Source organism: Hippocampus guttulatus, chromosome 4 (assembly GCF_054856545.1).
Source record: "Hippocampus guttulatus isolate MCC_2025c chromosome 4, RoL_Hgut_1.0, whole genome shotgun sequence".
NCBI lineage: Eukaryota > Metazoa > Chordata > Actinopteri > Syngnathiformes > Syngnathidae > Hippocampus > Hippocampus guttulatus.
Window position 1 is genome coordinate 9,128,724 of NC_141264.1, and position 12,964 is coordinate 9,141,687.

Sequence of the window (12,964 nt, forward strand, 5' to 3'; positions counted from 1 at the left end):
AAAATAGTTCCGTACTGCGTCAAGATGCAGGGCAACTTGTTGCGCAAAGACATTCATCCGTTTTCAACGGGGCTTGTCCTCATTCGGGTCGCAAGGTAAACCCAAGATTGGTACATCCTGTCCAAGTGCTTAGTCTAATGCATTTTAGCAATGTATTTATCTCTCTATCATGTACTTGAATGTAATGCACAGTGCAAATGTAGGGGAAAAAGTCACTTAAATCACAGGATATATTTATTACTAATATATTCTTGGATATATGAACAATAAAAAAATCATTAAAAATAACAAACAACAGTCAATATTAGTTATGAATCAACATTTATTAGTTATATTTGTATATGTACACCAAAGGTACAGCACATTTAGATATGTAGAAACAGATTTTTTTTTATAATGGATAGCATAAGATCAAGGAAAGAATTCATTCATGTACTTTTTTTGTTCTTTTTTCTCAATATCGCCCTCACATGTACTTTCTGCCTTTACATCAAAATAAAAGCAAAAGCTTTACAAAGAAGGGAAGGCCTAGAAAAGTAACATTAGGAAGGCAACTTCCTGTCGGTGAAGTTATGATTTTTTTTAGATGTTTCTTCCGCAAAAGAACAGTAGAAAATAGCGGCGATGGAATTAAGGGCCCGTCACAGGAGTACAGTTTCCTTATGAACTTTCAGCAGGTTCCAGGAGGGTTTTGTGCATATTGCGCATTGCGTAGAAAGTGAAAAAAGGCATGCGGGTAGAGGCAGGTTCACTAATGGATTTGTTGGCGATGGCATGACGGTCTCACGAGAGGTTGCATGTGTGGCACTTCAAGAACCTGAAAGCAATCTCGAAATTCGTGATATGCTACGAACAGAGCACCGGACCAAACGTCATGCCGATACTGTGTATGAGAAAAAGGCCAGTCCTCGCCCCAGTAAACAGACAATGATTCACCTGAGGAATGTTGCTCAATTTTGTGACGTGAAAGTGCTGAAATCGTTCACTTATCAACTACTAGGCGCCATTCGACGCTTCACTCGAGCCTACCTACGGACATTTCACCTTCTTTTCTGCAACTTTTCTCACAGTTTCCACCAAATAAAGTCATGTTGGCCCCTTTTAACAAACGCTTCCTTCTCTGGCTTACTCTTGTTCACACCCTCTTGTGTTTTTTATTTTTATTTGTTCTCCTCATGCAAATGGTGCTTCAGGATATTCTGCATTGCCACGGGTCAGAACATTGACATATCTATTTCTGTACAATGACAATGAATGAACACTGCTTATATTGTCATGGCACAAACATTCAAAAAGGCTTACATTAGATACAAAAAAGATATTTATACTGTATATTTTTGAGTGACAAATAAGTAAAGCACCTAATTATTAGCGAATAAAAAAAAATGAAACGAGCAATTTAATACACAATTTCCTGCGTATACAGTTCATTTTGGCTACTCTAGTTCTACTCAAGACATACATGATATTTTTTCTCTAGGATTACATTTCAAATGTAACACCGATAAAACTATATTCCTACAAACCATTTCATCATTCCCCAACAGGGAGAAAGGATGAAAACAAACACCGACAACAAAACACTGTAGACTACAATATATACACAAAAGTGCAAGGAGGCACTTCATATATCATGCTTTTAAGATAGTGGTGCGAAAAAAAAAAATCATCATCTCATTTTATTCATGCTTCTAAAATAGTTTGAACATAAATGTGGTCCAACTCTCATCATGATCGTGCTCATGGCCTCCTAAACGGAGAAACTTTGTTCCTGGAGGAAACAAAACCATAAGGTCGAACTGGAAGGGCCCGTTAGGGTGTCAGCGCTGTGCTCTTCAGTGTTTTGTCACCTCGGTGGTTTGTATAAGCGTGTTCATATGCTAATGTGTGCCACAAATGTGCATTGTCGGGTATGGAAGCCAACTACGATGGCTTGTGAGCGAACTCAACTATACTGAGTGGTGCAATAGGTATTCTGTTAGCTTTTCTATTGTTCCGTCAACATTTAGTCGTGTGCCTTAGTGTGACGTAGACATCTTCGATGCCGGGTTGTCGTTAAGCACAAATGGAGAGAAACCAGACAGGAAGGAATGACAAGAAACAGAAACAGAATTCTCACTCATACGGAATAAGACACACAATCGCGCCGATGCTTGTTTGAGGGATCGAAATTAATATTACCTGATTTGGGTGAAAAGTGAGGGAATATACTGTATGTCCACTTTTCTGTGTAGTGAAATCATGCATATGGGCACACACTGCAGCATCAAGGGTTTGCAGAAACAGTCTTGGGCTCTGGCGGCTAAAAATACGGAATCGTTTGCCTTTGTACAGCTGGCAAAACAAGAATCTTCGGAGGCTCCTCAAGGATGAGTATAAATATCTCTGGTCTGTCTCTGTTTTTGTGCATGTCAACAATCCCATCTGACGTCCATTAGCTGCACTTTCTCTCATCTCTGTCTGTGTTTCATCCAAACTAATGTGATCCTAAGCGCAGGTAGAGAATCCGTCAACCGCCGGAATGTAACATTCAGGCGGGAAGCCTCTGCAGATTGTCAGAGTTAACATCGGGATGCGTTGTGCGATTTAGCCATCGTTTCCTGATAGGAAGAGCTCAGGTGAGGAAGTTAGCAGGATTCCTGCAAATGTCTTCTTTCTAATTTTACAGCAGTAAACGTCAAGGCCTGAGAATCTCCAGTTTTCTTTTGCAGTATTTGCATAATTTTGAACGCGCCGCCTACCGGCACGTCAAGTCGATGGCTCGATAGCTTTATTTTGTGCCATGTGCTTTGTGCTTTACATCATTTAGTGGTTGTGCCATCGTGGATTTTAGATAAGCCAATTCATCATTGGCGTTCCAATCCAAATTTCACTTTAATGTCATTGGTGTCACTCAATTATTTCGGGCAGTGATAATGCTGTCTTTTAAAGGTGGAATTTCATTGGAATTAGAGATTGTGTCAATTTAACCAGACATAAATTCTGGTCTCTGATATGACTGTGGCAGTTTGAACACCTTTTTAGAATATTTCCTCCTGCCTGTTCGGTCCCAGAAACTCACTTCACCTTTCTTCTGAATGCTCGAACACACTCACACAGACACACACACACGCGCACACACACACACACGCACACGCACACGCACACAAATTCCCCTTTCCTAAATTAAAGTGAATAAAAAAGGAAACACATAGTGTTTTGAATTTGTCTTCATGGTACGATTTGTGCTTTACTGTTCTGTCATGAATATTGTGCTATAAGGCTCAGTAGAACCTGCCCCCAACCCTTTCATCAATTCTGGCAAATAATTGATAAATGTAGCCGGGTGCATTCTGAGACTAAGAATAAACATGATCTTGGCACACGTGCTTATTATGGCACGAAAACGGAAGTAAAGCGAGGAAGTGACGACTCCCACTCTCGTTACAATAATCAATCTCCCTCTGAGATGCTTGAAGTGGAAGTGGAATGTATTGCTAGCAATAGTGTGTTTCTCACGTTTTTCTCTTCCTTCCCTCCTTCGACATTGAAATGTATTGTGCAAGAGTCTGCTATTAAGGACGTAACTGTGCTCTAACAGGAAGCGCGTCCCGTTGTTTCACCGTTAAGTGAATTAGTAGTAGTTATCAGTCAGAGAGAGAATTTAAAAAAAACAACATCTTAAAGGGACTACTAATAAAGAAAACTAGACTACATCAAAAACATTAGTAGTTCTGTTCATACGACAATTTTTTTTTTCATTCACTCATTTTTTTTTTCCATCACCAGAAAGGAAAGCTTGTGGAGCCCAGGAGCAGGAGATCTCTTCACTGCCATTATTCATGTTTCCATGGTTCCTCCTCAACAAGCGTGCACTCCGCAGCAGAGTCGTTTGTGGCAGAGGTTACCTGCAAGCAGTTAGCACGCAAATCTAAACAACACGTCTGAGAAAAGGATGCAACACTCTTACATCCACGTATTTACATTTGGGAACTTAGCGCCACAGAATTTGCAGTGCCCAGAGGCAGTTCGAATTAATTCAGCTTTTGGAAATGTGCCACTAGGGAACATCTAAAGTTGAAATGTCCAGAAATTCTACAAATTAAAATTTTAATTGATGTGGTGTGACATTACTCTCGTGCGATCTCGCTATATTATGAAAGGGTTAAATCTGCCTGTGTACTTATCTTTATCGTTGGCTTTCTATGACACTTGATCCAAAGAAGTACTGTCTCAAAAAGGGGTGTTATAAATAGGAGAATATACGAGCAGACTCGCATTCCAATTATATAAAGTTGGATCAAAAATCAGCACCTATTCTTAACGATGTTATTTTTTAGTGTTGAACAATTTTACAGTTGACAATGTGCAAAACTGAGATTCCCGAGGCACATTGTGCCTCATTCATCAATAAGGTGTTTTGATATTCACAATTATCGACGTATTTTATTTCGAATAAGGATGTTAAATTCAATTCATTCGAATGAAGGCTTTATGATGGCGAAAGACTGAGAGGACTGTGTTCAATCTTAGATGTTCCGCTTAAACTGGAATATCATGACGACATATATACTGTACAATCAATATTCAGCTAAATCCACTGATTTCCAGTAAATATGATTGCGAAGCTAGAATGGTGGTTCACACATTCTTTTTCATTTTGGGCTCCATGATCATGTGTACTGTTCATTGCAGTATTTTGACAAAATAGCAGCAACAATATATTTAAATGCTATGAATGGAACTGGAGGTCCCAGAGGGCCGCTGATGAACATGCATATAGTGGTCTTATGAATGGAGGCACCTGGGGACAGACCAAACATTTAAAATAACCAAAACTAAATATACAGTACATGAAAAAAATTGCATGCAAAACTGTGGCACGAAAGTGACACGAACACTACAGATTGAATGCACATCGGATATTTTGCAAACCCGCTACATCATGTCCACTTTCAGCAGGTGAGTCATGCCATGAAGAGACAACAAAATAACTAACCCAGGCAGAGAAGCAAGTGGAAATAGCAAGCCTTAGGTCTGTTTGGAAGGGATGTAGATTATCACTTTGTACAGATTGCTGGTGCCAGTGTTACCAGGCAACACCTTCCATCCTCGAATAAATGAATAGGATACATACATGTTGGTGTTCATGCATGTGATACATATGTTCCTGTATTGTTGTGAAACCTTCAACACATTCAAATAGAGGCCTGAATCTGCACTGTTTTTACACCACACCAACTTTCGCAATTAGGCCAAACCTGCTTTTGTCTAATATACTCATCCCTGTGCGGAAATGACTCAATGACTGGGTGGTAGGTGTGTCTCGGGAATATATGAGCTGCCAATTATCGGCAACATTTCCCATCTTTGGATTTCAAATGCCATTGCAGCCATTGGAAATCTGTTAATAATTAAAATGAGATATAATTAGATGAATGGAAGGGTCCACGTGGGACACTGCACACAGGAAAAGAAAAAGTGTCTTCAGCAACTGAGACAAATCAGGGGAACAATTTCACATTAAGTTGGGCTTTAAAAATGGATGCAGCGGAAACTTTTGATCGAAGTGAGATCCGCTGGTCCAACACTGTTCAGTGACGGCCTTTTTGAGCCAATCTTCAACTTTTAGAAGATTATAGGCATCAGAAAATGCACAGGATGCTTATCAAATGTGCTGTGACAATTTGATTTCTTAGAAGTCATTTTGAATGAGTTGTTTTCTACACATTGACGAGACAAAAGCCGCTGTTCCCAAAGAAGTACAGAAGAACATGCATTGTCCTCATGCATCACTTGAGTTATCAAGTGAGTGTGTTAAAGTTAATGAAACAAAGGTGCAGCGAATTGAAAGAGCCAAGCAACAACGTAGAGTGACCGTGCAATCAGCGAGATGGTTATATACAAGTCTCTAGATCAGTAAGCATTAATTGTACCTTGCACTCATCTACTACGACAGAATTGTTAGCATTTGTGGTAGGCGTTAAGACGCACTGGTTGGAATTGTTTTCGTGGTGGTTCTTCATCTCGTCGTAATACGACTGGGTCTTTGTCATTTCAATGTCGTCTGATTTAGCCGTGTGCGCATCCAGCTCTTCAAGCTCCGCCTTGGACATGTGGTACACGATGCCTGCACCGTAGGAGTCCCCAACCACATTCACGGAGGTCCTGAACCGGTCCCTGAGGAGACAATTTGCATTATAAGACAAAGCAGGATTTTGAGTTGCTGTGGCTGCTCTGCAGTTCAAGACTGGATAGTGGGCAGCGCCGCACCAGATTGCATTGGATTTCATTCTCTTTAGCTCATATAGATCATTTATTTAATTATGAGATTCAAGGGTACAGTTTGCATTAAGAAACATGTCAAATATTGCTTTAAATTATGTGTCTGTCTGTCTGTCTTCCTGTCCTTATTGGCAGTCTCTCCTGCAGCTGAGTGAGGGTGACTGTCATTTTTAAGCAAGCAATCAAGTTACAAAATGTTGTGAATGGTGTTGAGTAAAATCTTTTTTTTTGTCTTTTTACTGACGGCAATCGAGACCTCAGACACAGACAACACAAGTGGTAAAATGCTGGACCGTGACGGAGTGAAATCACACAGTGCTTGCAAAGTCCCCCTGTTCAAGAAGGCACATGTACAGGCCTGCATTGTCTTTGCCAAGAAACAACTCTAAATTGCTCAGAGCAGGCTTGGCAGAATGTGGTGTGTTCAGATGAAACGGAAGTTGAGCTATTTGGCATCAACTTGACCCACCGTGTTTTTAGATTGAAAAATGACCCCAAAACACCACAACCACAGACAACCAACCCTAGAAGTGGAAATATTGTTTCGGTTCTGTTTTTCTGCATAGGGTACAGACTAACTTCAGCACATTTAAGGATGGATAAAACTAACTTTTTCTCAGAACACTATAGATGGCTTGTAGATGGGTCTTCCAGCATGACAGTGACTCAAAAACATCTTAACAGGGCTGCAATGGACTGGTTGCAGAATATTCATTTCGTGGCGTGGCCTAGTCTATCCCCAGACTTCAACCCAATCAAAAACTTATGGGGTGTCAAAGACTTGAGTTTCCAAGTGGTAGCCAAGAAACTTGAAGAATCTAGGGATTTTCTCGAATTGGAATTTGACCAAAACCATTTCTGGGTCATGTGCAAACCTAGTGAACTAAGCTAAAAGAAACATATCATCTCAGTCGTTCCCAATAAGGAATATAATTAGTATGCTAAACACTCACCAAATATTTATTGCACTCAGTAAAAAAAAATGTATGAGAGTTTATAACCTTATTTTTATTTTATTTTTATTTTTTTTAAATACATTTTTGGCTGAAATGTTATCTTTTTCTTCAATAGATCGACAGGCGGATCGGTGCAGCATCTGCTGCGATGCGGACTTTGTATCGGTCTGTCGTGGTGAAGAAGGAGCTGAGCCCAAAGGCGAAGCTCTCTATTTACCGGTCGATCTACGTTCCAATCCTCACCTATGATCACAAGCTATGGGTCGTGATCGAAAGAACGAGATCCCGGATACAAGCGGCCGAAATGAGTTTTCTCTGCAGGGTGTCCGGGCTCTCCCTGAGAGATAAAGTAAGAAGCTCGGCCATCCGGGAGGGGCTCAAAGTCGAGCCGATTCTCCTCCACATCGAGAGGAGCCAGATGAGGTGGCTTGGGCATCTGATTAGGATGCCTCCCTGGTGAGGTGTTCCGGGTAAGCGTTACAAAATGGATGGATGGATGGATGGATGGATGGATGGATATAATAGATCTAGAACATACATATATTTTGGACTGCTCGTTTCTTTGCCAGTAAGCAAACTTAACGGTTTCAACGAAAGCCATTACTACACAATGAAACAGAGACTCACAGAAGCCAGTCTACAGCAACTAGCAGACTGATGTCCTGGGTTGGCAGCCCCACAGCAGTCAGAATCAAGAGCATGGTCACCAGTCCAGCACTGGGAATACTGGCAGCTCCAACACTGGCCAGAGTGGCTGTGAGACTGGATGAAGACAAATACAAAGTCAATAATCATTCTTACACAAGCCTTATATTGAAAAGCCTTATACAGAAAAGGACTCCAAATGGTGCTACTATGAATAGCAGCAACTAAAAGGCTTTCACGTGGGTGATTCATGTTCAGAAGTGCACAAATGAAAGATGAAGGGCTTCAATTACAAGTGGGTCGAGTGATGTGATAATGAATTCTCAAGCTGAAGGTCACTCAGTATTGACTCTCACAATCGAGCCAATGCCAATTACTTTGAAAAAATTATATTTGGAGACACCAGTAGTTTTCGTACTGTGTATTTGTTCTATTTCTGTCGTTAAAATTGTCTTTTTCAATTCCTTTTATTTTATTTTTTTTTTTGGTATACAAAGCTTTTCTGTGTGTGTGTGTGTGTGTATGTGTGTGTTGTACCACTTGTCTTGGTCAATAGTCCTAATCTGCTAACTCAACCCCGCGTGTTGACCGACACCTTCCCTTGCTTTGTAGTTTGCTTACCGTCCTTCATGTTGCAAATACATTAGTTACCCGTATTTGTGTTTCGGCCTTGGTCTCGCTTGGTCCTCTCGTTCAGCATTGCCTCTTTTATTGCTTGAACTTCTGCTCTCAGAATTTTGCTCTGATCCGCTATGTTTCGGATTTGTATTTATTTTTTAAAATATAATTTACTGCGCAAACTGTTTGTATCTGATTTTGCGTCCACCTTCCAAAAATATTCTGTCTTCCCTTACCAGAAGGCAACTACAGTTTGCCTTTTTATAAAACCGAGTAATTGCAGCCTCATAGTTGTACAGCAATTTGTATACCTCAGCAATTTGAGCTAATTTGATTTAAACCGACCTTTTCTTGCACCAGTCTAGTGGTTCTTTTGCAAAATAACAATCAGCAGCAATCGAGCAACATGTTTGGTGCAACTTTAGACTTTTGACGAATTTGAAATTCCCTCCTGGATGAGTGGGTGATGTTGACCCCTCCATGTCAAAATGCTTGGTCAAAACCATTGCTGGCTGATCTGTAACAGTTTGTGTGGGAAAAAAATGTAGCTCCCCAACAAGAGTCTCTGTCCACTCATTCTTGCATCGGTGAGAAAACGAGTGAGTCTGAGATTCCTTGACTTCAGGGCTAGTAGCAGACATAATTTTGTCAACAGCCTCAAGCAGGAACCACCAATAAAACATTTTTGACTGTGTAGAATTCATCCAGATGGAAATCTGCAAGTTATTAGTGGTCAGTTTCCAGAGGCTGTGAGACAATCCTTCTGGGACCAATGTTAGGATGTGATGCATTGTGCCAAATTTCCTCTATTTTGATAAGACCTTTCTAGTTTGGCTTCCTTAACTCCTCTCATAAACCATCAAGATCATTGTCCAGGATTATGACATTGGTATGTGTTGGGGACACACCCACTAAAGACTTAAAGAGAGGAACTGTGCACCTAAAATGCAGCATATTTGATTGAAATTTTGGTGTGTGTTTCTGTGATGTTTTTTTCCCCCACATGTCTTACAGCAGTTTTGCAATGATAATCATAATTCACAATGAGAAAGTATTCATCTCTAGTCCCTATAGGACAAGATTGTATTGATTTACCTATTTTAGACTGTTGTGAGGATGAGCAGCTCGGAGAATGGATGGATGGATGGACTGTTTGGTTTTTTTTCAACAGATTTATTGAATAGAAATGTTAGGCACAGTTTATCACTATGTATGGTTTCTGACCTAACGGTCACAATTTGACCGGGGTCCAGGTGGACACCGTTCATCTGGGCAATGAAGATAGCAGCCACGGCCTCATACAGAGCAGTTCCATCCATGTTGATGGTGGCACCAACTGGGAGCACGAAACGAGTGACTCTTTTGTCGATTCCCAAATTCTCCTCCAGACAGCGGAAAGTAACAGGCAGTGTCCCGGCGCTTGGAATAAAAACATTGTACGTTGAGGTTCCTAGTTTGCCTATTAAAAAACATGTTAGGATACAGACATCTATGATCTTCAATCCTGACCTTGATGCAGTGCCCAGGGCGGTGATCCAGGCCTGGAAGATCCCCAAGAAGAATTTGAAGGGGTTTTTCCTGACGATTACAAAATAGATACTCGGCAGGAAGATGGCTCCGTGAATGATGAGGCCAACAATCACAGTGACCATATACATTCCCAGTTGCCTGCCCACCACTTCCAAGTCCTTTATGGAAATGATCTTACCGCAGATCAGGCAGGCAATACCAAAGGGAGAATACCTGGCAAAAGTAAAAAAGGCTTATATCTGCAGACATAGTACAACCTGAGTTTATATTTATAACACATTTCAAGACAATGGAAGATCAGCCCAATAGTCGTTTAAATGTAGTAGTTGTTGCCCCCCCCCCCCCCCAATACTAACCACATGATCATGATGACAAGTTTCATCACAATCTCGTTGAGAATGTTGAAAAATTCAATCATCAATCTGGCCCGCTCTCCCATCTTGCCCATGCAGATGCCAAATGCAATAAAGAAACCAATCAGACCTGTGAGGAAAAGTCACACAACTGTGAGAGTTTGACAATGAAAGTGGACAGGAGAGGGAATTGAAATCAGACAAAACCATTTTATTACTGTTAGGCTTTGTAATGTGATACAGACCCAAGACATTCATTCCACTCTTGAACTGCAGGGACTTTTTAATGGCAAACTGAGGTTCCTTGGTAATATTTGCCAACAGGCCCTCCACAGCAGTGGCATTGACATCTTCCTCAACAACCACCTCCACCTTCTTAGTCACCGTCTGGATCTAAAATGGAAATCCAATGTTCATTGATAATCTGGGTGATTATTACAGTATGAAAACTGTACATACAGTCGGCCTACATACATATTCCCACTCCCTCATTTCTCCCTCTCATTTTCTCCCCAGTGCCTTTGCATTAGCACATGATGCTGGTTTGATTTTTGTTCAAAACCTATTTCATGTTGAACACATATTGGTTTAACCTCAAAGTCAATTTGTAATGTGAAATTTGAGGAATAGTACATCTGAGAGTAAGAGAGAGTTCTGTCGTCTTCCCATTTTGTAACCTATGTTGTTGATCATGTTTTTTCCTACGACTGTTTTCAGAGGATGCTTTATTTATTTCTCAGTCACTTCCAAATGGGTGTTCCAATTTAGCTCTTTGAAATCCCCCCCAAGGGCCCTCTGAAGGGACGAATAGTAAGCAAAGCCAAAATCAGTACTAATGATTGCGTTTCTCCTCTGCCTCTCACCCAAAGTCAGCTGGGATACGCTCCAGTTCATCCATAAGCCTGGACACGATTTGGAGGAAAAACTGGATGGATGGATGTTTTTGTTTCTCACTTACCTGCTGGAAACAAGCCTGCACCAGGTTCTCTGGGAACAGGTTCCTGATCAGATCAAAGAAGGCATCCAAGCTGGACACATCATCATTCTTCTCTCCCTCTCCGAGATTCTCTTTGAGTTTGGGGTTTCCAGGGTGGATAACCAACACGAGGATGACTCCCAAGATGGCAGCGATGACCGTGGTGGACATGTAGTAGACCATTGCTCTGGTACCCAGACGACCACTAGATTTGGCATCCAAACCAGCCAGTCCTGCAGCCAGGCAAAGACAGAGTGTGCACTCAACGTTTCATACCTAAAATGTCTTTTCATGCACATAATGATGCGATATTTTCCTCATTTTTGTTCCATCTAATAGCATCAGCATAGGCACAACGGCACATGCATGTGTATTTTCTAATTTGATCCTTAACTTGAAAAGTATCACATAATCTTACCTTTGATTATAACACACGTTTAGGTTTACCGTGTTTAGCTGCATGCAAGGTGGAAAAAAATATTTGAAAGACCTCTCATACAAAATGTAGAGCATCGGTCGACTGTAACCACAAGGTTATAAATAGCACATCATCTGACAAGTCAAAACTGAGCATTACTATTTTTGTAAAAGTCGAATTTGCAGTACAACACGACTGGGCCTCGTCAGGTTGTCCGAATTGGTGCAGTGAGTCTACATCTACTGAACTACTGTGCTGAAGTGTGGGGCAACTAATTACACTGATAAATCAAACAGGCAAACGGTTCTGAAGTAGATAATGTACAATGTGTAATCAAATGTCAACAGTGCACTATAATGTGTACTGTATTTGGCTGACCTGTGATTAAACTGGAGATGATAAGAGGCAGGATCAACATCTTCAGCATTCTCATGAGGATATCTCCAGGAAAGGCAATGACCATGATGATGTCCGGGTGAATTGGGGAGGCAACACGAAGCAACATCCCTGCCACTGCTCCTAAGATCACACCTGAAGTAGACAGACAAGGAGGGATGTCGCAGTAAAGTCTACACAGGCAAAATGACAGAGGAGTCACCGAAATATTGTCCAGACAAAAAACATATTGAAGTTATCGTTCACTGAAGATATCTGAGACTATGAGTAAAACATGAGCAATAATTTCCTCAATAAAGAACCGTTTGTACAAGTCATTGTCAAGCTGCAGTCACACAGGATGTGACAAGGACTGATGAGTAGCACAATGGCGGTGAAAGAAATCCACTGACAGGCCAGAGTTAAACTAATGACGTTGCTGGCAGTTCTACTGAAGGGAGAACGATGTTGACTGACTGGCGAGCATAAAGGGACATGCGCAACACTGTTACCCCGGTAACCATAGCCTGGGTTGTCAAGTGGCAGAGCAATATAAAGCACGTGATTTTCTATGTGCTTAAGTAAAGTGGTTGGTTGAGAAGATAAAACTGAAGACAATTGTTTGTGGGATGAAATATATCATTGCTTGTGGAGCAGCCGTTTAAAAAAATCTTTTCATTCCCTTCTCAGCGTTTGTTTCCTATTTTATCAACGCCATTACTTTATGACCTGCTTGTGGGATTTGTACGTGCCCATTGGCAGCTCTGGGGTTTGGCCTTTGGATCTTCCTATCTCACCAAGACACAAGCTACCCTCTGTCAGCCCCCCC

The 12,964-nt window shown here is 41.1% G+C and overlaps 1 protein-coding gene across 3 annotated transcripts in view; it reads right to left on the reverse strand.

The window, feature by feature from the left end:
- Positions 1 to 304: 304 nt before the first annotated feature.
- The window catches only part of LOC147205858 (excitatory amino acid transporter 2-like), a 38,600-nt gene continuing 25,940 nt past the window's right edge, over positions 305 to 12,964 (reverse strand). For 2 of the 3 annotated variants that reach the window (XM_086108884.1, XM_086108883.1), the window contains exons 3-11: positions 12,139 to 12,291; positions 11,325 to 11,575; positions 10,612 to 10,759; positions 10,370 to 10,496; positions 9,993 to 10,226; positions 9,708 to 9,902; positions 7,848 to 7,982; positions 5,916 to 6,159; positions 305 to 3,887 (exon numbers count right to left, since the gene is read on the reverse strand). In XM_086108884.1, the coding sequence (XP_085965010.1) occupies positions 3,816 to 3,887; positions 5,916 to 6,159; positions 7,848 to 7,982; positions 9,708 to 9,902; positions 9,993 to 10,226; positions 10,370 to 10,496; positions 10,612 to 10,759; positions 11,325 to 11,575; positions 12,139 to 12,291 (1,559 nt within the window). In that variant the 3' untranslated portion in view covers positions 305 to 3,815. The remainder of the gene's footprint in view (positions 3,888 to 5,915; positions 6,160 to 7,847; positions 7,983 to 9,707; positions 9,903 to 9,992; positions 10,227 to 10,369; positions 10,497 to 10,611; positions 10,760 to 11,324; positions 11,576 to 12,138; positions 12,292 to 12,964) is intronic. The other variant, XM_086108885.1, reaches the window with a different exon arrangement.